Source organism: Sapajus apella, unplaced genomic scaffold, assembly GCF_009761245.1.
Source record: "Sapajus apella isolate SASKATOON/1434 unplaced genomic scaffold, GSC_monkey_1.0 scaffold1, whole genome shotgun sequence".
Classification (NCBI taxonomy): Eukaryota; Metazoa; Chordata; class Mammalia; order Primates; family Cebidae; genus Sapajus; species Sapajus apella.
In genome coordinates, this window is record NW_022436941.1 from 63,749,879 (window position 1) to 63,775,014 (window position 25,136).

General features: G+C 41.5%; 1 protein-coding gene across 3 annotated transcripts in view; it reads right to left on the minus strand.

Moving 5' to 3' along the window:
- SV2C (synaptic vesicle glycoprotein 2C) overlaps nt 1-25,136 on the minus strand; it is a 269,321-nt gene that overhangs the window by 31,846 nt on the left and 212,339 nt on the right. For all 3 annotated transcript variants that reach the window (XM_032278009.1, XM_032278001.1, XM_032277991.1), the window contains exons 7-12: nt 24,360-24,470; nt 23,881-23,969; nt 19,876-20,040; nt 16,923-17,056; nt 14,634-14,837; nt 14,032-14,191 (exon numbers count right to left, since the gene is read on the minus strand). In XM_032278009.1, the coding sequence (XP_032133900.1) occupies nt 14,032-14,191; nt 14,634-14,837; nt 16,923-17,056; nt 19,876-20,040; nt 23,881-23,969; nt 24,360-24,470 (863 nt within the window). The remainder of the gene's footprint in view (nt 1-14,031; nt 14,192-14,633; nt 14,838-16,922; nt 17,057-19,875; nt 20,041-23,880; nt 23,970-24,359; nt 24,471-25,136) is intronic.

Below are 25,136 nucleotides of genomic sequence, written 5' to 3' on the forward strand. Positions count from 1 at the left end.
TGTGTGTGTGTGTGTGTGTGTGTGTGATGGAGTCTTGCTCTATTGTCAGCTAGAGTGCAGTGGCACAATCTCGGCTCACTGCAGCCTCTACCTCCTGGGTTCAAGCAATTCTCCAGCCTCAGCCTCCTGGGTAGCTGGGACTACAGGCGCCTGCCACCATGCTTAGTGAATTTTTTTTATTTTTAGGAGAGATGGGGTTTCACCATGTTGGCCAGGACGGTCTCAATCTCTTGACCTTGTGATCCACCTGCCTCGGCCTCCCAAAGTGCTGGAATTATAGGTGTGAGCCACCGTGACTGCACCCAGCCAGTATGCAGCTTTTTAAAGGCTGACTTCTTTCACTTAAAAACAAAATGAAGACAAGGCTCTCGCTATGTTGCCCAGGCTGGTGTCAAACACCTGGGCTCAAGCAATCCTCCCACCTCAGCCTCCCAAAGTGCTGGGATTATAGGCATGAGCCACCAAGCCCAGCTTTTCATTTTGTTAAACTAACCTTTTAGTTTCTAGGTTCTAGAGTCATAAATGATCAGATACATTTTATAGTAGTAAGATAAGCTGTATTCCTATGGGGGAAATGGGCTGTGTGTATGTTGCTGATAAGAAAACAGAAAAGGAAAACATTCTCTGTCATGAAGAAGTCTCTCAGTGCTGAAACTGCAGAGTGACCCAGATAAGATTTACCTCTAGGTTAAAATAACCATATTTTCCCAAGTGGCAAACCTCTGGTATAACTCAGAGTAGGGTATAAAATGTGGGCAGCTATCTCCTTGTATCATTGAAACTCTACTTGGGGAACGGATGACTTCCTGAGATTCCTGGGCAGACTAAAGGCAGATGCGTTAGGAGCATCTGGTATCTGAGGGTTTTTAAAAAGACAATCAAATCGTTTTTTCTTAAGAATCTTCATTTTCATTTACCAAGCAAAGGCAGTTCTTTAGATGAAAATCTGGTGTGGATGCAAAGCACACAGCCTCCTTAAATTAGTGTTGGTGGCTGGGTGAGGTGGCTCACACCTGTAATCCCAGCACTTTGGAAGGCTGAGGCAGGCGGATCATGAGGTTAGGAGTTTGAGACCATCCTGGCCAACATAGTGAAATCCTGTCTCTAAATAAATAAATAAAATAAAAAGAGAAAAAAAAAATTAGTGTTGGCATTCAAGAAAATGTGACTACCCTCTCCCTGGATAAGTAAATTTTTCTTTCAAATATGTGCAGCTGCAGGTGTAATTTCTCTTTTGTTTTTTATTTACTATTATTATTTTTTAAGAGATGGGGTCTTGCCATGTTGCCCAGGCTGGAGTGCAGTGGCTATTCACAGGTGCGATCCTTCTACTGATCAGCACAGGAGTTTTGACCTGCTCCGTTTCCAACCTGGACGGTTCACCCCTCCTTAGGCAACCTGGTGGTACCCGCTCCGGGGAGGTCACCATATTGATGCCAAACAGTGCAGACGCCCGATCGGCTTAGTGCACTACAGCCCAGAACTCCTGGACTCAAGCGATCCTCCCACCTCAGCCACTGAGTAGCTGGGACTACAGGCACGTGCCACTGTGCCCAGCTGTTTTCTCATTTTTTGAGACAAGTTTCACTCCTGTTACCCAGGCTGGAGTGCAGTGGTGTGATCATGGCTCACTGCAGCCTCGACTTCCTGGGCTCAGGTGATTTTCCCACCTTAGCCTCTTGAGTAGCTGGGGCTAAAAGTTTGCACCGCCACGCCTGGGCAATTTTTTTTGTTTTTTTTTTTTGTAGAGATGGGGGTTTCACCACATTGCCCAAGCTAGTTTTGAACTTCTGGGCTCAAGCAATCCACCCGCTTCAGCCTCCTAAACGGCTGGGATTACAGCCATGAGCCACCAGGCCCAGCTGGGTGTAGTTTTTCAATGCATCTAATACAGCCATGTACTAGAAAATTAGAATACACAGGTGTATTAGAAAAACCAGTCACAAAGTGACTCTCCCTTGGGGTTGTTTATAAATAGGCTTTTAGTTCATTTACTCTCTGTTCTTACTTAAAGGAAAAGGTATTGCTTCTGCAGACACACAAAGTACAAGGTATCTTGTGCTCATAAAGTCCTTTGAGGGTGTGCAGCTCAGAAGTTGCAGAACCCTGACTGTCAGCTGCAGAAAGAACTAATGCATTATTTTTCAGACCAAATATGTTTTCATGCCTTCTCTTAACCAACAAGCACTGAAGGGAAAGAATGAAATGATCTCATGTCATTGTACTGCTCTACCCTTTGCTCCTTATCTCTTCATTCAGAAGCCTTTCTCAATTTGTACTCAATCTACTTATTTAAAAATTTAAAATGCACATTCTTCCCCCAAAATGTACCCTGTGACCGCAGCTGCCCTGTTGCTCATTCCATTAAGGCGGCTCTCCTCCCTGTATCATAAACTCCCTTGATCTGAGACACATGTGCTGGTATATGGGGCTGGTTTGCAGCAGCACTTAGACTCAGCTGATGGGGATGTGGCCACCTCTGCAGCTGGACAGTGGTTCCTTCTCTGGGGTCCTCACAATTTATTGGGTTCTAGTTTATTTATATTGCCTTATGCTGTTTATTTGTTTTTTGTTTTTTTGAGATGGAGTCTCACCCTATTGCCCAGGCTGCAGTGCAGTGGCACAATCTTGGCTCACTGCAACCTCTGCCTCCCAGGTTCAAGTGATTCTCCTGCCTCAGCTTCCTGAGTAGCTGGGATTACAGGCACGCACTACCATGCCTGGCTAATTTTTGTATTTTTAGTAGAGATGGGGTATCACCATGTTGGCCAGGCTGGTCTCGAACTCCTGATCTCAAGTGATCTGCCTGCTTCGGCCTCCCAAAGTGCTGGGATTACAGGCATGTGCCACCATGCCTGGCCCATTTTATGTTTTAATTGGTGGAGGAAAAAAAAAAACTACTGGCTTCATTCTGGATAAAATGAGGATAATTTTGTCCTCACAGCCAGGCTCTTTGTGGATTTTTCTGTCTTTAGTGCAGGGCCAGATGTGGGTTTTTTTGAGGCTCCTTGGAAGAAGAAAAGGACACTGAAAAATAGTGGCACTTAGGACAGTGCCTGGCATGTGGTAGGCACTGTGTGACTATTAGCCGTTGTTTAAACACTGGCTGAATATCTACCCCATCAACTGATGAGATTATTAGAAAAGAACAATTAAGTGCCACTGTTCTGAGAAAGGGCCTTGCTCTGTTGCCCAGGCTGGAGTGCAGTGGGGTAATCACAGTTCACTGCAGCCTTGACCTTCCAGGCTCAAGTGATCCTTCCTCCTCAGCCTCCTAAGTAGCTAAGAGCACAGGTATGTGCCACCAAGCTCAGCTAATTTTTTAACTTTTTGCAGAGGCGGGGTACTCACTATGTTTCCCAGGCTGGTTTTGAACTCCTGGGCTAGAGTGATTCTCCCATCTCAGCCTCCCAAAGTGGTGGGATTACAGGTGTAAACCATAGCGCCTGGTTTAAGTGCCACATTTTGAAAAGGCCTGAAATGGTGTAGATCCGGACTTAGCTTATAGAATTTACCTGTTAAAGGGTAAAAGTGTATGAGGGGTATTCTTTTTGTCTAGTCTAAATTTTTGGAAAGAAACTTTTTCTGGACAACTCAAATAATTGGTAGAAATTACTAGAAGAACACTTAAGACTCAGCATGGGGCATTCTGCAAAGTACAGGCAGTCCTTAAAAGGACATTGTGAACTAAAGATTCATCTGGAAGCTGGTTATTTGAAATACGCAATGAATTTCATTTATCTCAGAGAAATAACCTTAAAAATGATGGCTAAGTCATCAGGTTAGCCTAAAAGAACTTTTGTAACCCTGAACCCATCTAAGTTATCACACTACAATGCTAAGAGTGCAAGAAACTCTTAAATAGTTGCTAACAAGCACATTTGTCCTTAATACACTCCTAATTTACATATTCTATACATTTTTTCATATTCATATAATCATTCATTAAATATCTGCTAAGTGTCAAGCACCGCACTAAGCTCCAGAGACCCCAAAATTAATAAGATGAAACCTCCGTTTGCACTAAGATGGATAAGACAAGATCATGGCAACATACATGCTAAGTGCAATGTTGAAGATACCCACAAAGTATTATGAGGGCAGACAGAAAGTGATACGGAGCTGGGGGTAGTGGCAGTTGCAGGAAAGCTTCTCCGAGGGGGTGGATAAGAATAGGCTTGGGCTTAACGGAATAGTAGGAACTTGCCAGGAGAAGGATGGCTTTGGATGGGGGTGTTCTCTGCCTCTCCCAGTACTCCCACATCTCCCTAACTTCCCTCATCATGCCCACTTGGGTTTGCCTTAGACACATCCCTAATGGCTTCTTGAGGGCTAAATGGCTTACCTCCCTCCAGTCCCTGAACAAATATCCTACTCCAAAGCAGATGTTTTCAATCTAGGATTAGGCTAGCAATCTGGCTGAACCAAGGTGCATGGACACATATAACCATGCCCTTACCTAATGGTGCTTATGCCTGGGGGCACCAGAATCACCCCAAGGAGCTTTCAAACCATAGTGATACGTTCAATACAGATGCCTAGGACCACATGGACAGAGATTCTGAATTTATTTCTCTACTGGGGCCCAAGCATTAGTATTTTTTAGAAGCTCCATGTGACAAGAAGGTGTATCCAAGGCTGAGAATGCTGCTGTCTTCCTGGAGATGTCTGTGTTCTTTCAATTGATGTGGGTTTCATATACAAAGGTAATTATGAAAGCGAAATATTCACTCCACCTTTCTGACAAATGGTTTTCATTTCTGGATTCCCTTTAGTGTGCTTCCAATCATATAAACCATAGGATATCAGAGGATTTAGAAAATTTTGCTTTCTCCTTTTTTTCATTCATATTACTGTTTTCTCATGTTGATGTTTTGTTTAAAATGAAATGATTTATTTAGCATGGAACCATTATTCCTGTAACCATACCATTGGCTAATGGGAGCTTTCTAAATTTGGGGTAACATAAATAATACTGCAATTAACACCTTCACATATGTGACCTGCTTTGTTTGTGTGTGTTTATTAGGGAATATCAGGTGGGATAAAACATCCAACGGAAAGTGTTTACAACGTGGTGCAGAGGATACTCAGGCCAGCAAAGTATGCTTTGCCCACTAAAGAGGAGAGAGAGACGGTGGAAAGCAATTTTGCTGGTGGCAGGGACTGGGGACAGAGAAATGAGGGAAAAGGAAAACTCCCCAGCACCAATATGTGAGATGGCTGGGGCTCCCTTTCAGATTTCTGGCAAGCTGGAAAATCCGTTCTATCTCTGGCTCATGCCACAGTCACATTTCATGTCTACTAGAAGAATCTCGTGACACATCAGTTGCCTGTGATCTACATTACATATAACATCTTTGACACAGGAAAGGGCTGATGTAGAAATTGTCAAAAGACTATACGATGACATGTGATTCAATAATGGCCCAAACTTCACAGGTCTACCATTTTGCTCTGCTTTTCATTTCTGTCCTCACCATGCTTCTCAAAACCATCTTGTCTTCCCAGCCTCACAATCAAGGACAAATTCCTGACTGCAACATTTACTTTTTCTGTCTTCCCGCTTCATCTCACTCATCCCTGCGGAAGTACCAGTATTCCTTGCTCCTTCAAGGCCATGCCTAAGAATTAAAAGTCTTGGGGAGAAGGGTACTGCACCGACCACGGCATCTCAATCACTGTGGCAGATGCACCGTGGCAGGAAGTTGGCCTTGGCAAGAATCTCAAGCTATTACTATAGAGTTGGGATCAAGATAGAGGTGATTGGCCTAGGTGAGTTTATAAGCAGAGAGGTGCCTTCAACTTCCACTGCAGACAGTTCTGACATCTTGTCTCTCTACCTGAGGCCAGTTCTAGCCCTGGGCAAGTCAGTCCAATGAATGTTGTTGAGAACCAGCTGCAAGCTATTACTGCCCTACTGTCCTAAGTACAGAGTTTACAGGAAACTCTAACATGCAAAGCCTTCTCTCAGCATCATGCACCATTTTTGAAGATCAAGACATCTTATTACTTTGACCATTTGCTTCCAGGCTAGTTTTTTGTATTCCACTCTGCCAGCCTGAGTTTCTAGCTCAATGAACCCTTGTCCTGGCCTGGTATCCTAACTCTGGTGTCCTTTATCTCTTAGTCCAGATCTGTGGTAACTCTGGATTTTCTTACCTTCATGGATTTACTCCTGTATCCGAACTCTTGCCTCTCAGACATGTTATTTCTAAGGAGCCTTTTGTTTTCTGTTTCTTTTGGCTTGAACTATTCCAGGCCTCTCTCTTATATTTTTGGAAACTAACCACTTTTTCACCACCTCCACTGGCACCATTATCTCTTTCTACAATTCTTGCAGTGGCCTTCATAAGTCAGTTCATGTCACTCATCTGCCCCAAACTCTTCAACAGATTTCATTTTACTCAGCAAGCAGACCAAAGCCCTTTCAGGGTCCACTCTGACCCCATGGCTTCTTACCCTCCACCTTGGTCATTCTGCTCCAGCCAGACAAGCTTTGCCTCTCTTCCAGCTGTCTCCCGCACCTGCTGTTGTCTCTGCTGTGAATGCACTCTCTCCAAATATCTGTCTGGGTCTTTGCTCACACGTCACCTTTACAGTCATATCCCCCTAGACCATCCTACTTACAGTTGTAACTCTCTTTGCTCCAGCATTCTCTATGCCCCATGTAGCTTTATTTTTCTCTACAGCACTTAGCACCATCCAATATGCTACATCTACTTATCTATTTACTGTCTTTCCCAAACTATTATAGAATACAAGCTCTATCAAGGCAAAACTTTCTGTTTTGTTCAATGCTGTCTCCCAATGATTAGAATAGTTACTGCCACATGATATGCATTCCATAATCATTTTTTTTTTAATGAACTAGTGAATGACCTCTCAATCCCCAGCTCAGGTATCTTTTTGGCATCCGAACAAAAATATTCAAATGCTGATCAGACAGCCCCAACTTGACGTGAAAACTCAACATATCCAAAATGGAACTTATTACCTTCTTGACCACAGCCCAGACCCACTGTCCCTCCTGTGTCCCAGCCTCAAATTGCCATCGTGCTTCTACAGGTGGTTTTTAAAATTAAAAAACATAAAACTGCCATCTCCATTCACTCACCTGCACACGCAGAAACTGGAATCATCCTTGACAACCTCTTTTCTTCCCCCAACATCTAATCAAGCACCAAGCTTTGTTGACTTTATCAGCCCTAAATATCTGTGAACATGCTGAATGTTGACTTCTCCCCTTGCCCACCTACGTTTTTCTAGTCCACATCACCATCGTCAAGTGTCTTCACCAGCCTCCCTGCCTTCTTTCTGTCCATTAGAGGGAGCTCTCCAATGGGCAAGAATGATCTTGTCCTTCTCTCTAAGACACCTCAAAGTCTCCCATCCCCACACAATAAGGTAATGTGAAAGAGTCTTCATGACTTGTTCTTTGAGTAACTCTTTTCCTTCCAGAGCTTGTTAGGTGGTATTTGCTCTCATGGAAATGTTGTTTCCATCTCTTTGACTGGCTATCACCTACCAGGTCTCAATTAAATGTTACTTCTTCCAAGAAACCCTCTGAAGCTCTGATCATCATGCACTTCCCACATAATAACCCTGACCACACTATATTGCAGCTGAAGTTTACTTGTGCTTAAGAGAATAAACACCACCACTGATTTACTCATGGTTGTATCAGAGGCGATCAAAAAAATAGTTGAGTAGATAAACGAACTGTATTAAAATTCACGTTGAGATGGAATAGATATACTTTGATTTTTCTTCTTGATAACCACAACAAAATACCTTGGACATTATATATAAAACAAACAGAAGAAGACTCTGAAAGATAGAGATAAAAGGCAGAACCTCTAGGGAGCTTGGGGATGAGTTCACTGTGTTTGCTTTCTAGTCCATAGAACTCAGACTTGGAACTGAACAAGCTGGAAACCCAGAAATGCCAATAGGCACAAAGAAAAGCCCCAACCAAAGCCTGCTCTCTCTAGCCCAAGGACCAGGGAAAGGGCAGCCTAGCAAGATAGAAAACTTTTGGATAATAACCTCTCTCCTCAGACCAAACACCAGGAAAAAATTGTAGCTCAAATGCCAGCTACATCAGCAAAGGTATGGTGGAAGCCTAGACTTCCACCCTTGTGAAACTTACAAGGCCCTCGAAACACCACCACTGGGGTGGTGTCAGAGAAGGGTAAGAAAAGAGCTAGGACTTTCATTCCTGCTGGGTGGTAATGAGCTCCTCTTTTCCTCCCTCCCATGGTATCCATGATAAAGAAGGGAGTGTGGACTCCCAACCCTCCCAGCAGTAAAGAGAATGCCCACTCTTGGGTGTCAATGGAGGCTAAGTGGAGTACCTGGACTTCTACCTATATCTGGTAATAATAAGGCAATGTCTCCCTTTTCTTTTTTTTTTTTTTTTTTTTTGTTGTGGCGACGGAGTTTCGCTCTTGTTACCCAGGCTGGAGTGCAATGGCGCGATCTCGGCTCACTGCAACCTCCGCCTCCTGGATTCAGGCAATTCTCCTGCCTCAGCCTCCTGAGTAGCTGGGATTACAGGCACGCGCCACCATGCCCAGCTAATGTTTTGTATTTTTAGTAGAGACGGGGTTTCACCATGTTGACCAGGATGGTCTCGATCTCTTGACCTCGTGATCCACCCGCCTCGGCCTCCCAAAGTGCTGGGATTACAGGCTTGAGCCACCGCGCCCGGCCCGCCTCCCTTTTCTTGCCAGAGAAGAGACTCTTCTCTACAAACAGAGAATCTTCTCTATTTGTAGAGGAGGATCTACAATCTACACTACAATCTGCAATCTACAAATGTGGTACCTGGTTTTAGAATTTCCACAATAGACTCAGAGCAGTAATCCCTCACTTGCCCCAGATCACGCTGGATCTCATCTATCTTTTAAATATTGGCTTCTTTATGAATTTCCAATTGTTATATTCAGGTTATTAATTCTTTTCTGTTTCAACCCTCTCCTGCCCTCAGTTTATCATTTAAATGTGCATATGGTATTTCTTGCTGTATAGAATTTAAATTTTGTTTTACCCAGAGTATTCTTTTTGAGGTCATGCTTATAACTAGTAGCTAAAGTTTCAGGGGATATAAATTTGTTTTTGATTTGCTGTCCAAGGGTATAATTTCCCACCTTTTGCATAGTTAAATCCATTGAATAACAAATCACACTTTAGTAATAATCTCCAGCATTAAATATATGATGTGAATAAAGAATGAATATTTGGTCTTCATCCCCAGTTCCCAGCACAGAGCACCTTTGGATAAGAGTGTCTTTTGGAGCCTGGCACAATGGCTCACACCTGTAATACCAGCTACCCCAGAGGCTGAGGCAGAAGGATCGCTTGAGGCCAGGAGTTTGAGACCAGCCTGGGAAACACAGTGAGAACCCATCTCTCTCTCTCTCTCACTCTCTCTCTCTCTCTCTCTCTCTATATATATATATATATAAAGGCCATATATATATAAAGGCTAAATATATATATCATATATATACGATATATATATTTAGCCTGGCATGGTGGTACACATCTATAGTCCCAGCTACTCTGGAAGCTGATGGGGGAGGATCACTTGAACCCAGGAATTCGAGGCTGTTGTGAGCTATGATTGAGTTACCGCATTTCAGCTCTGGGGACAGATTGTACCTCTGGGCAACAGAGGGAGACCCCATCCTTTCCTCTCCTCACTCCCAAAAGAGAGTGTCTTTTGTAGGCTAATGAGATGACTCTTGGCTGAGGGGATCTTAGATAGCTTCTGGATTGGGCAGGTCTCCAGAAAAACAAACCATATGTCCAGAGGGATGGTATTTTCAGTCCCCCTTCCAACTTTTTTTTTGTGCCCCTTAAATCATCATGTCCCAATCATTGTGCAGGTTCTCTCTAATTTGGGGGAAAAGCTAGGATGTCACCATGCATCTGTTTTAAGACTACAATTGTTATGCTCATTTTTGATAGTGAGGTTTTGAAGAAAGGAGGATGTTAATGGCACTTGCAGAATGGAAAAATGGTTGTTACATTTTTTTCAGCACAGAAGAGTGCTATTCAATAAGGACATCTAGGTTTAATTCCAAAATTTCCCGCCTCTTTATCAAACGATCTAGGTAGGAGAACTTATAAAAGACACAAAATTAACAAAATGGGCATACAAGAGGGCAAATCAAGATAAGGAAGAGCAAAACAAATATCTGGACCATGAAGATTTAGCAGAGGCACAGGCTCTCTGGTTCCTGATTGCACAACACAGAAGGAAATGTGAAGAATTACATAATTTTTATCATATGAAGTGAGGACACGTAACAGTTTCTCATGGAGGGAGGAATACTTTGTGTATTTGAGTTGTCAATTAATTTTTGTATTATTAGATGTGGGGAATATTGTTATTGAAATGGAGTATGTTAGGTGCATATAAAAATATAAGTTTATTAGTGTTAGTATGGCTATAGTAAGGGGGGTGATGAGATTATTATTTTTTGTGTGATTCCTAGGACCCAGCCTCAAGATGTTCAGTCTTCATGGTGGACTCTGAGTAAAAGATGTGTCCTATAATGAATAATGTCCTCCTCAGTGTTTTCACAGTAAATGCAGTTGTAATCCTGATAGAGATTGGATATGTGCCCCACCCAAAACTCATGATGAAATGTAATCCCCAATGTCAGAGGTTGGGCCTGGTGGGAGATGATTGCATCATGGGGGTGGATTTCTCAGGAATGGTTTAGCACTATGCCCTTGGTACTGTCCTCACAATAGTGAGTGAGTTCTTGTGAGATCTGGCCATTTGGAAGTGTGTGGAGCCTCCCCTTGCAATCTCCTGCTCCTGCTCTCTACATGTGACGTGCCTGCTCCCCCTTTGCCTTCTGCCATGACTGGAAGCTTCCTGGAACCTCCCGAGAAGCAGATGCCACTATGCTTCCTGCACAGTCTGCAGAACCATGAGCCAATTAAAAACCTCTTTTCTTATAAATTACCCAGTCTTGGATATTTCTTTAAAGCAATGCAAAAACAAATGAATACAAATCCCTAGTAAAATCAAAGGTATAATATGGAAGGTGTAAGTCTGTAATGCGGTTGATAAATGTGGCTTACAAGTGTTATAACTTTCATAGCACTTTGAATATACCTTAAATTATGTTGCCCAAAGAATTCTGACAGGGATTTTGGTAGGAGTTGGCTGTTCAATGGCTCGAGAGGGGCCTGGACTCATTGCCCCATTCTGATCATTAAGGACAGATTCTAGAAAGTGGGCAGGAAGTTGGCTGTGCTTACGTTCTCTGATGAAAATTACAGTGTGCTGTGGTTTGAATATTTGCACACCTCCAAAATTCAATGCTTAGACTTGCATTGCAGCCCTCCCACACTTCACTCCCTCTCCACCTCCTCTCACACAGTCATTTCCTCTAATAACATTTTTGCATGTTTAATCCCATCCTGAAATCTGCTTCATGGAGGACCTGAACTAATACAAAAATACAAGTTTTGTTGTTATTTCAATTGATATTTAACCTTTCTGACAATATAAACACTGTAGGTCCTTGCTTCTCATAGGAAGGACCTGACCCATTTCAATTTATGAGGGTTTATTTTTTTTGACAGAGTTTCGATCTTGTTGCCCAGGCTGGAGTGCAATAGCATGATCTTGGCTCACCACAACCTCCACATCCCGGGTTTAAGTGATTCTCCTGCCTCAGCCTCCCAAGTAGCTGGGATTATAGGCATTCACCACCATGCCTGGCTAATCTCATACTTTTAGTAGAGATGGGGTTTCTCCATGTTGGTCAGGCTGGTTTGAAACTCCCAAAGTCAGTTGATCTGCACCTCAGCCTCCCAAAGTGCTGGGATTACAGGTGTGAGCCACCACACCTAGATGGGTTTTTTTTAAGCCAGACTTTTGCCCAAGGTGAAATGCTCATCCTTCTATTCCTTATGGCAGAGGGATAAGCAGCTGATTTACCTAAAACGGTATCACACTCTTACACTGTAAAAGAAAAAGGAAGAAGGATATGACCTAGCCTTGCTTTAACATTGAGGGGGTTATTTTATTTTATTATTTTTTTTATTTTTTGAGACAGGTTCTCTCTGTTGCCCAGGCTGGAGTGTAGCAGCACGATCACAGCTCACTACAGCCTCTACCTCCTGGGCTCAAGCAATTGAGGGGCTCATTTTAAATGTATAGTGTAATCCACATCTAAATCCTGTTTGCAAAATGAGAAGCTGATGAAGGAAAGCTCAATGAAAGCTGCAGAGTCTTAATCTTGCTTTTGGCAGCACCCGCCCTGGCATCCACCTCAGGGCCTTGCCCACAAAGACAGAGAATTAACATTTGTTGAATGAATGGAGACACCATGCAAAGATTGTATGGTTCCCTTCAGAGCCTAAATATTTAATATATGAGGCACTGAGGGTCTGAACTAGAATATTTGATAAGCAGACATTCAGAGTTGAGTGTCAGATGTTCTGCAGGGAGATGGATGGAGGGGCACCTATAGGGTTCTGCAAGCTCAGTAATTAGGGTTCTGCAAGCTCAGTAATAGACGTTGTTGAAGAAGAAATGTAAGTTAGAGTCAGGACACACAGAGAATGCGCCTCTTTGGGGCCAATAAAAAAAGGGAATGAGCCCAGAGGAAGGACTCAAGATCAGTTGCAAATTGATATCCCAAACGTTTTGGCGTGGTTCTAGGAAAAAACCTTCCTCCTAAATTTCAAAGTCCAGGTAATACTGACTCCATCCTCTAGCACAAAGGAATTCTATAGCAACAAAGCATAGGAGTTGTACATGAACGCAAAGGTCATTTGTCTTAGCTCATGTCATACGGTAAAGCAGAGCTTCCTTAAGTCAGCTATTCAAGCTGCTGAAGCTCTACCCCAAAGCCCTAGCCCTTTCTCTGATACAAGACACAGAGTCTCTGTGTTTCCACATTGGAATCAATTGTTGTTGTTGTTTTGAACAGTCTTGTTCTTGTCACCCAGGCTAGAGTACAGTGGTATGATCTCGGCTCACTGCAACCTCCACCTCCCATGTTCAAGCAATTCTTGTGCCTCAGCCTCCTGAGTAGCTGGGATTACAGATATCCGCCATCACACCTGGCTCATTTTCTTCTATTTTTAGTAGAGACAGGGTTTCATCATGTTGGCCAGGCTGGTCTTGAACTGCTGACCTCAGGTGAGCTGCCTGCCTCAGCCTCCTAATGTGCTGGGATTACAGGTGTGAGACACTGCGCCCGGCATAATTGTTTTTTATAACTAGAAATGTGTTGGGCTTTTCTCCAACAAACCAGGAAGGTCAGGAAATATGTTCTAGAGACCTCTTTGTGGTTGCTTAATGCGGCGCTCATGTAGACACATCTGCAAATCTAAGGAAATGACCCTCTAAGGACTGGTTAGCCATTTAGAATGTGGGCCAGGATAGGCTATTAAATTCTAATCCTCACTGCTTCATTACAGCTTCCTCATATTATTAGCCTACAAACTAAGTTAAGGACACAATTAAGTTCCTTCACTGGCTTCACTGCCCTATTAATTCCTGTTAGCACTTATATTCCCCTATATTTTCTTTTAAAAATATATGAGTGGAAACTGCAACTTTGTGAATTCAGATATTTTTGGATTTTTGCCTTCCTGAGGAAGTGAGAGTTTAGCTTTTTGTTCTAGTTTGAGACGGAGTCTCATTCTGTCACCCATGCTGTCGCCCAGTGGCATGATCTCCACTCACCGCAACCTCTGCCTCCTGGTTTTAAGTGATTCTCCTGCCCCAGCCTCCTGAGTAGCTGGGATTACAGATGCCTGCCACTACACCTGGCTAATTTTTATATTTTTAGTAGAGAATAGGTTTCACCATGTTGACCAGGATGGTATTGAACTCCTGACCTCAGATGATCCACCTGCCTTGGCCTCCCAAAGTGCTGGGATTACAGGTGTGAGCCACTGCACCCAGTCAGTTTGGCTTATTTTAAAATAATTTTTCAGTGGTCCCATGGGGCTTGGTGTGCCTCTTACTAGAAGCTCATTTCAACATACCTCCGGTCTGTGGGGTACAGTTCCACGGTGACCACATCAAGAGAGTTCCAGGCCGAGATGGTCAATCCATTGTACAGACACAGCATGCCTATCATCATGGATTCACTGGTGCCGAACCAAAGGAAGAAACAGCTGATCCCCGAAAGCACCATAGAGCCACCTGCCAACAATGCAGACAAAAGGCTGGAATGTTTCCTGTCATCTTCATAAAGCAAGAACCCTTGGGTCCTTGGGATCACTCAAAAAAGCTGAATTCTAAGTGGAAGCTTAGAACGGGCTCCATAAAGCTGAAGAACTGGTGCATTCACCTGAATGAAAGGCTCTAACTGCTTCTGAACACAGAAAGTATGAAATGCATATCATCTATTACTCAGCTACGTAAATGGGAAAATATACATTGGTTACACATAATTAGTTTTTCAGCTGTTAACTCATGAAAACCACTCAAATGAAATGTAATTAGATATAATTTTCACTATAATTTAGTCTTAATGTAAGATCTAAGGGATTTCTCTTCATTGGATGCAAATCCCTAATGGCTGGGAGTACAGTGAGAAACAGGGTCCCTCTGGATTTTATTTGACATGAAACTGGGTACATACCTAGCATTGTTAAGCGCCCAATTCTGTCCATCAGGAGAGCTGACACAATGTTCCCTGGCAATACTGCCAATGTCCCCAGAAAGTTGACAAAATAAATCCAGTAGGCACTGTAGTCATCATCAAAGGTAATTTGACATCCCGTCTTGTTGTGAAAAAATGAGCAGTTTTTAAATTCACTGTCAATGAATTTATATGGCTCAAAATCTGTAGAAACGACAACAAAGACAATTCATCAAGTTCTTACCAAGCATGCACCAAATAAGAAAGCCGACTGAGAATTCAGAGAGGAGTCACAGTATTGTAAATTCCTCGAGGGCTTTCAGGCCTGTGCTGGCTTGACTTTTTGTGTCTTTTGCCAAAGCATAAGATCGAGTCTGGGTCTTCACATTATAAAGTAGCTGAATGATGAGATACCTTTATTGAATAAAGGAATACATTAAATTAAGGGATCCAGTTATCTTCTGATTTCCTATAGTTGGCCTTTGCTAATTATATTACTTGCTTACTCCTTTACAATATTACTTTGTTGTAATTATCAGGTTACATAAAGACCATCATTATACTACTAATAGTGTCCATACGACAATTATAAAAACAATTTGTTTCAAAATGTGCATGGGCTGGGTGTGGTGGTTCACACCTGTAATTCCAGTGCTTTGTGAGGCTGCAGCGGGGGGGTTGCTTGAGGCAGGAGTTCAAGACTAGCTTGGACAACAAAATGAGACACCATCTACACACACACACACACACACACACACACACACACACACACACACACAAATAATAATTTTTTATTTGAGGCTGCAGTGAGCTGTGATTGCGCCACTGTACTCCAGCCTGAATGACAGAGCAAGACCCAGACTCTAAAGGAAAAAAAAGTGAAAGAGTCAGCCTTATTATTGCCATTTTATGAGACTCTAGGACACAGAGAAGGAACAAGTCTTTCCTGAGGCTGAATTTATAATTTAAAGTCTATTGCATGAATCTACTGAGAAACAAGAGTTAGCCTCATTGAAGGTCACCAGCATTCATTGCTCATCTTTTCTTGCATTTGAAACCATCCAAACAGTTGCAGATGGTGGTGGTTTCTGCTAAAAGTTTGTGAGAATCAAAACTATCTTCCTTGCTGATCAAGATCTGACAAAATGTTGGTCTTCTGAGGTTTAATGGGTTAGAAGACAGGTAGATAGCACTGCTTAAAAAACAAGAAACAGAAAGACACCTGACCCCTTTTTTCTTTGGAGCTAGGCAGAGCTGGTTCCTGTCTGAGCACCAAGAAGACAGGTTTGGCAACAGGGCAAATGCTGATGCTCCTGCCAATGCCAGGCTCTTATGCTGGGTTCATTTTACAGGACACACAGACCAATGTTTGGGACTGGGAAAGCAGAAAGCACAGGCTTTGAAATCAGATAAATCTGGGTTCAAACATCTGCTATTCCTAGTTCTATAATTGTGGACAAATTACTTAATTTTCCTAAGCCTCAGCTACTGTGAAAACTAAATGAGATAATGAATGTCTAATAACCTGGAATAGAAAACAGTATATGGGTATTCAATCAATGCTTGTTTCTCTTCTTTTTTTCCCCCTCCTGGGAGTTAAAAAAATACCCATTATATGGATTGAGCATAGCCACATGTTGTCTATCTCTGTTGGCTATAGAGTTGAGGCACTTAAACACCAGATTTTGAACTCAGGATTATCAAAACAAACTACAGGTTACCTCTTTGCTTTAAAAATGTATTCACCAAGGCTGGGCGCTGTGGCTTGCACCTGTAATCCCAGCACTTTGGGAGGCCAAGGCGGGTAAATCACCTGAGGTCAGGAGTTTGAGATCAGCCTGACCAACAGGGAGAAACCCCGTCTCTACTAAAAATAAAAAAAATTTGCCAGGTGTAGTGGCGCATGCCTGTGATCCCAGCTATTTGGGAGGCTGAGGCAGGAGAATCCCTTGAACCCAGAAGGTGGAGGTTGTGGTGACCTGAGATCATGCCATTGCTCTCCAGCCTGGGCAACAAGAGCAAAACTCCATTTCAAAAAAAAAAAAATGTATTTATCAAAGGATTTCTTGTTGTTGTCAACTTTTTAACTTTGGCAAGCTCCATTTGCATTAAATCTGACAAAGACAAACGACACAAGCCAACCTTTGATCCGACCTGATTTAAGGAACTTGCTCCATTTATTCTTTAATATCCACTTGCCATATAAGTCTCTGCCCACACTATCACGGTCATCACAGCGGGCCCTTTGAAGAGGCCTCAGGTAGAGGCAGTGCTAAGCAGCACACCTACCTGTGTTGTCAAAAACAGTATCAATAAATGTGCAGTTCTTGAAGTAGGTGTTGAGTGAAGTCACATCCTCAAAGGTGCAGGACTTAAAAATGGAGTCTTTGAAAGTTACAGATTTGAACTTGACCCCTACAAATCTGCCCAACACACAAAAAAATTCATATCAATCAACGGCTGTGTCCATCAAAGTTCAAAGCTAAGTCAAACAGTTTTAGAGATGGAATGTCCCACTGTGGACTGTCTTAATTATAAAGAACACAGACTTCTAGGTTTTCTTAGCCCTCTGCTTTTTCCCTTTTTCCTCATCCAGGCTGTCCTTAGGTTCTTTTGTTGCTTACCAATATTATTTTTTCACCAGGAAAAGTGATGACACTCCTAACTTCCCTCGGCTTTTTGCAATGTTGGTAAAAATTTTGTGGGATATGCAACTGAAGATAGTTTGGGGATTACCTGGGGCTATTCTTTATTTTTTAATCATATTGTCTTGTCTCTTCACATATATCTTTATTTGAATATTCTCTATTTGGGGTTAATGCCTCTAATTTAAGGATGTCCTCCCACCTGATCTTTTAATCAAATTATTTTTCCCTAGCTGAAAATCCAACTCTTCTTGATTCTAGTGTAGGGAGCTCCAATTATCCTGAAGAGAAGGCATGAGAATTCTGTTTCATTTATGTGAGGCATAACTGACTTGGGGGTGAAGAAATTCACAGGTGATACTCATTTCCAGGATAATTTTTCTTCTTATAGCCAACAGAGAGTCCTCAAACCAAATAGAATTATGAGAGCTCTGCTTATTTTTAGAAACATGATACCTATTCAGACAAATTTTTGGGTGTTATAAGGGGAATTCTACATGGTAGAGATGATAATAGTCATAATAATAACATCTTAGAAGAATCCATGATTCAGACCTTATCAGCACCGATGAGGACTCCCAGCAGACACAGATAAATGTTCATTAATGCATCTTGGTATTTTATTAAGAGACTATGAATGTACACTTAGCCAGTCACTGGGAGGAAAATGCTTGTTCTCCTGGGGAAGGAGTTATTATGTCAATACCACTCTTATTAGGGGCAGAAGGGGATTTATCCTTCTAGGTAAGTGGGTTGATTTAAAAGTAATTTACTAACTATTGAGTACTTCCAAATTTATTTTCTCCCTAATACCCAATTACATGTGTTCGTTCAAAATGCACTGTGGCCTCACAGACCAATCAGCTTAAAAAAATCATTCTCATGGTATATTACCTGGAAATAATAATAATAATAATCTTGTTCCAATCCCCACCCCAGGGACCCAGAGTAAAAACATCTAAATGCACCAAAAGAGGCTAAATAATGGCACATCTTTAAAAAGTTATCAATTTTTCTGTCATGGAACTGAATTTGGAAAAGGGAATCAGTTTTATTTTTTGAATGGATAATATATACACGGAGTACACATGGTGCACAATTTGAAAGGCTGAAGATGGAAAAAGTGAGTCTTTTCCCATCAACCCCCAGGCCACAAGTTCCTCTGCCCAGAATAACCACTGCTGTCAGTTTCTTGTGTGCCCTTCCAGGAGCATTCTGTGCATAAAGTAGACCTGCTTTGTCTCCTTCTGGTCTACCTTGGAGGTTACTCCATGTCAGTGCATAAACAGTTGCCATTTTTCTGATGGGGAATAGGAAAAGTATTTCTAAAAAATGAGTCTGTTAATGGTATTTCAAATTTTTCTGAAGGACAAAAAATATTTCTATAAACTTTTAAAATAAATGTGTAACATATATGGTTCACAAAAATTTTAATACTATTAAAATTAGTAATCATTATATTGCTAATGTAAAAAGTTATAAGCAGTGACTGAATATCCGGTTTAGAACTCTAACAAATATTACTAAAAATATGACTGTCAGAGACACAAACATATATTAGAAAGTTCTAATGGAGTAACAATACTTTTCAAAGTCAATTTTCACCCTGGCATCACAGAGCACTTGACACTAAGCTTTCTGTGAAATATAAGTGCAGATTCAAGTCAGTATTTTACATGGGAGACTGAAGGTGATCCTACTTGGCTTGGATTATGATTAGTTCCTTCACTGAATTGCTAATTCGAACAATTACCTCCTAGTTAGTAACCCTCTTTTCCATTACACAGATCATAAGAATCTCACTTAATTCTTTTTCATATTTCTAAACTGGTTTTTGCTCTGGGCAATTTTGATTATTTTAGAGTTTTACTTTTATCACTTTTGAAATTGGGCCAATTTCCTAAGAATGATGTAAACCATCATGAACTTATACAGGCAATTATTTGTTAAGGCAACCAAAATGCTTGGATGTAAATAAATATTTGGTCTATTCCTTTCCCTTTCTAAAAGAATGACCCAGAACCACCTCCCTGAGTCAGTTCTCTCTTGTCACCAAGAAGTATTTCAGATCCCATAAAGGAGACCCTTTCATTTTCAAAGTCCTTTACTTTGGGAAATGATTCCGTTCTCTAATGAAACTCTTCCTGATACAATTTAACCCCAATTCTGGATTCAACATAGTGGGGAAGGGTGAACTCTGAAAAGTGGTTCTGTTTCTCAGGAATAGAAGACTCATATAATCACATTTCGGATTTCTTCTGTGAATTAAATAATCCTGTAGCCTGTCTTATTATCCCATACTCTTTTCTCTTCCTTAAATTATTTTTGTTGCTCTCCAACATTGCTCTAAATTTCTTTCCACACCACTACTTAATAAATTCGAAGCAACTCAGTTGCAAAAACAGCTTTAAGTAACAAATACTCTTGTACCTTTTATTTAAAGACCATTTGGAAGTATTGAAATTCACCATAAAAATGACTAAATGTACAAACTAAAACAAACAACAAAAACTATGCATGTTTCCATGCAGGGAAGGCTAAGAAGAAATTAGTTTTTATGAATAGATAGCAAATTAAATTATTTCAAGTTTCTAGACCTTCCATTGTCGTATTCCATTCCAGTATGAATCTGATTTTCCATTGTAAAGTTAATACTGAAATTTGCATATTTATCTCTCTGCACATTTCTGGTTAGCAATGCATATTCATCGGATTGCAGATGTTTAATGACATCAGGGAACCAAACAGATAATCCATAGTACCTGCAAAGACAAAGAAATGTGAGTTTGTAAAGGTGCTAGCATGCCAGAGGCAATGAGCACCTCCCTGATGTTTTCAGAGTGGTAATAGTTGGCTGAGTCTCTACAACATTATGAGTAAATTACCATACAGCAATTCATGTGTCCCTCTCCCTCACCATTAATTTGCAAAAATCAAGCTTGAGAGACGGCCTAGATTTAGCTGGAGAATCCAGCTGAAGAACCCCAGGTATGTAATTCTTAAACTTTTTCTTTGGAAAGAGACATGCAGAAAGCATCCCATCCTATGCTCATACATGGTGCCTGGTCTGAACGTGTCCTCCCAAAACTCATGTGTTGGAACTTAAACCCTAATATAATAGTATTAGAGGTGGGGGATTTAGAAGGTGATTAAATTATGAGGGCAGAGACCTCAATAAATGAGATTAATGTCCTTATAAAAAGAGGTGTGAGGGTGCTGCCTCCCTCACTTTTTCCCTTCCATCCCTTCTACCACATGAGGACACAGTATTTGTCCCCTCTGGAGGACTCAGCGACAAGCTGCCATCTTGGAAGCAGAGACTGTGCCATTACTGCACAATGAATCTGCCAGCAGCTTGATCTTGAACTTCCAGCCTTCAGGACTATGAAAAATAAAATTTCTATTGTTTACAAACTACCCAGTGTGGTATTTTGCTATAGTGGCAGAAATAGAGTAAGACACCTGGCATCCTGGCCCCAATATCTTTCTCATCATTCTGGGCTGCTCTGAGAAACTCTCTCCTAGTCTGGTGGTGCAAACTCCTGGATCCAAGCATGGTGAGAGCCCTTAAAGGATGACTTCTTTTGCTAATGGAAATCTTTCTTGGTTCCTACACTACTGTGATACTGCTAACCTGGGGGTGGAGCGCCAGTTCCCAAGGTAGTTCAAGGCTGTGAAAAGGACGCTCATGTTATTCTCAGAAATTCCAATTTATTTCCCCTTTCTGCCTCTTGACTGCTAATGTGCTATTCTAACAGCTGTGTCATACTGCTGTGATGTTCAACACAGAAGCTACTAACCACATGTGCCTACAATGTGCAGTTGAGATGTGGCTAGTTCAAACTGAGATATACTATAAATATAAAATACCACAGGATTTTGAAGACTTACAAAAAAAAGAATGTAAAATTAGTTGCTAATAATTTTTATGCTGCTCATGTATTGAAATGATACTATATTTTAGAGAGAATGAATTAAACAAAATGCATTGAAATTAATTTCATCTGTTTCCTTTTACTTTGTGTGTGTGTGTGTGTGTATCTACTAGAAAATCTGAAACGACATCTGTGGTTCACATGATATCTCTTTTGGACAGTGCTGTTGTAAAGTAGTACCTTCCAAGGTAAGGTTTCTGGACCAGCAGGGTCATCATGCCCCACAAACCCAGGTTCCAGTGAGGCCTGATGAATTAAAAAGTCTGGCGGTGGAGTCCTCCAGGGATTCTTCTGATGCACTTTCAAGTTTGAGAAGCACTGCTCTGGTCTATCTCCAGTGATGCTTAGCTACACAGGAAAACAAGTGGGTCTGGGCATAGCCTTTGCAGGAGGATAGGCTGGGCCTGAATCCTGGTCTTGTCACTTAGTAGTTGCATAAACTTAGGCCACTTAATTAAGCCTCAATTGCCTATCTCTACTATCAGAATGATGGGAGTATCTACCTTCCTGGGTGATGGCTCAGTTTAAATGGGATGTGAAGTACTTAGCACACAGAAAGTGCTCAGAAGACAATATAAGCTTTTTTTATTTTTGAGTTGGAGGTTCGCTACAGACACGCGTCACCATGCCCGGCTAATTTTTCTATCAGTAGAGATGGCTAATTTCTTCATGTTGGTCAGTCTGGTCTTGAACTCCTGACCTCAGGTGATCCACTCACCTCGGCCTCCCAAAGTGCTGGGATTATAGGCGTGAGCCATTGCGCTCAGCCAAGTTGTTCTTATCATCATTGTAATTAGGATTCCAGAAACATCTGTGCCTCAGGATTCCCACCCCTTTTCTTCATAGATCATGAATTAATGACTATGGGGGTGTTAGGGTGGTTACTGAGGAAGAAATGACTTAGGGGTACAACGTCTATGGCATTATTCTCTAGTCACACACATGGAGCACAGACCTTGAAATGGCAATAATGAGGGGGGCATATTACCCTGAAATGTCCATCATCAATGATGTGAAGGACTTTGGCTAAGTTTTCATTTATTTAGTAAACATTTACTGAACATGCACTAAATACAAGGCACTACTGGGGTTCCAGGGACATAGCAGTAAAACAAATCATCAAGCTTAAAAACTGATCAATAACGAATTAGTAAACAAAATAAACCAGATAATGATTATTCCTCTTTACACCCTGACAGCAGGACTTCCTTCTTGCTTATCTTTGTCTTCTCTGTCCCTAACACTGTGCTTAGGTACAGAGTGAGCACTTAATATAGGTTAATTTTCAGTCTTCCCTTCCTGTAGAGATTAATAGATTTTCTAGAACTTGGGTGGGAATGACTTTACATATTTTAAGTCAACCCTCTTTCTTTAGAAGTGAGGAACTGAGGCTAAGTAATGTCCCCAAGTCACAAGCTAACTAAGTCACCCAGCAGAATGGGCTGCTAGGTCTCCTGACCCCCAGATTCTTTTTTGCTCCATATTCCACCTCCTCTGGCACTGAGAAAGAGAGGTCATCTTTGCCTGCTTTGATTTAGGTATGCTAAGAGATGAAACTTGCAACATAAATGCTAGGCTCTATAAGGTGCTGAGATCCTGCTGACCTGAAAGTGTAGGGTATTATCTGATGTTTCTTTTTTAAACAGCAAATTAGGCAACAATAGAGTTGTATACACACATTCTAAAGTGACTATGTCAGTAATTAGCAAATAAAATCTTGATATTTTCTCCATAATTCCTCTTTTCCTAGAAAACATATTGGCAGTTTTATTCATTTTGGCAACAACTATTTATTGAGCTGCTATTATATGCCAGGAATATACATCAGTGAACAAGACATAAGAAAACTATTTATTTTTTTGGAGATGGGGTCTTGATATGTTGTCCAGGATCAAGGGCAGTAGCTATTCACAGGTGTGATTATAGAACACTGCAGCCTCTAACTCCTGGAGTCAAGCATCCTCCACCTCAGCTTCCAGAGCAGTGTGGAATATAGGTGGATGGCACCACGCTCAGCTTTGAACAAGGCAGTTAAAAACCCCTGTCCTCATGGAGCTTCCAGAGAGGGAAGCCAGAGCTTTATTCTTTATTCAGAATAAAGGAGTGTTTTACATATTAGAAGGCAGAAAGTGCTGTGGGGTAAAGTAGAGCTGAGAAGGGGATATGGAGTGTGGAAGGGCTGCAATTTTTTAAAAGAGAGAATGACATCACTGAGAAGGTGATATCGGAGGGAAGACTTGAAGAGGGTAAAGAAATGAATGAACCGGACAGACGTCTGGAGAGGAGAGCAACTCAGACAGAGGACCACTGCAAAGGCCTGAGATGGGAACTAACTGTTCTAGAATGTTCAAGGAAGAGCAGAGAGGCTGGTATGGCTGGGGCTGGGTAAAGGAGGAGAGGACAGAGGAGAAGTCATGGGCAAATTATCCAGGCTCTTCCTGGATTTTGCAAATACAATTAATTGGTTTTGCTACCTTGGCTTTGCAACAAAACAAATAAAATAATGGTTTATGAAAACTGTAACTCTCTGCAAATCTAAGCTGAAAAAATTTTCTTTTTCAGCAGGTTAACAGCATCAAGCAGTATAAGAAAAGAAAGCAGCATGGCTGGGAGTTACAATGCAGACATTGAATGATTTTGCTCGCCAAGAATTTAAATATCACTTACCCAAAGGACAGCGTGAACCAAACAACTGTAAGCTTTATTGTATTATCCCTGACTGGGTAGTTGAAGCATCTCATAAATGTCAACCAAATCTGTGAAATATTGAAGAGTCAGTTTTCTCATACAGTTACTTAGTCAACCCCACTCCCTGACCCCTTCTACCAAATTATAAAAAAAAGCTGACTTGTCACTGGGTTGAATTCATTTCACCTTAAAATGTAAAAGCCAAAGGCAATCGGAATTTTCATTCTTCAGCTTCCTGGAGTAACTCAAGACTTGAAGGCACTTGGCCACTGCCAAGACTCCTGGCCTAACACCTTCCCTTCCCACAGATGGAAAGTATTGGCTAAATGCTGGTAGAGAGGGATCCAATTACCAACAGGAAAGAACCTCACTCACAGGACAGATTCAGTAAACCCCTCTTCTGACTAACCTCAAATGCAATATTTGACACGCAGGTCATCATGGGACTTGCTACTTACTCCGTACAGCTCCGTGCGGATCCGAACAAAACACCTCCTATACCATGTTCCTGTGTCACTTTCAATTTCAATCAGCTCATCGATTTGTTTCGGAGTTTTTATTTTGTTTACCTGTAGAGAGAAACAGAGCAAAGTCCTGAGTTACCTTCTCCGAAGTTGCTGAGTGTAGGCTCACAATTTGTTTTTATAGGAGCAAAACCTGACTCCAGTAAGAAGTAGGTGGTATTTGGTAATCACTTCATACACACATGAGACCACTGGCATAAATTACAGATCCAAACAGTACCTAGAAGAACTGAAGAAGGAATGAGTGAGCGGGAAAACCACAGAGAAATGGGGGAACGGCAAGTAGTAATAGAATAATATGCAATCAAAACGCCCTCCCTGAATTATTACTACAAAGACATATTAGCAGACAAAACATCAAGGTAAGTTAGATTTTGGATTAAGAATTATTTAGCTTGGACTAAAATGAGTGTACACATTTTTCTCTGAAACCTACTTATTTGATGAATTTGATCCCTAACTGTAGTTCTGAAAGTGTCCCATCAAATTTTTATTCTCCGAGCACCACTTCCGGTCCCTTCTTCCTTCTCCCACAGCCTAACTCACAGTGGCTAGTCAGCAGATAGCCACAGGTAGTCATGATTCAAGAGTAAGTGAAGGAGTTTTGATGGCAAGCATCAACGTGAATTTCTCAGCCATGTAAGAGAAATAAATGATAGAGGTTCAGCACGAAAAGTGGCATCTAAGACTCAACTTAGCCTCTTTTTTGCT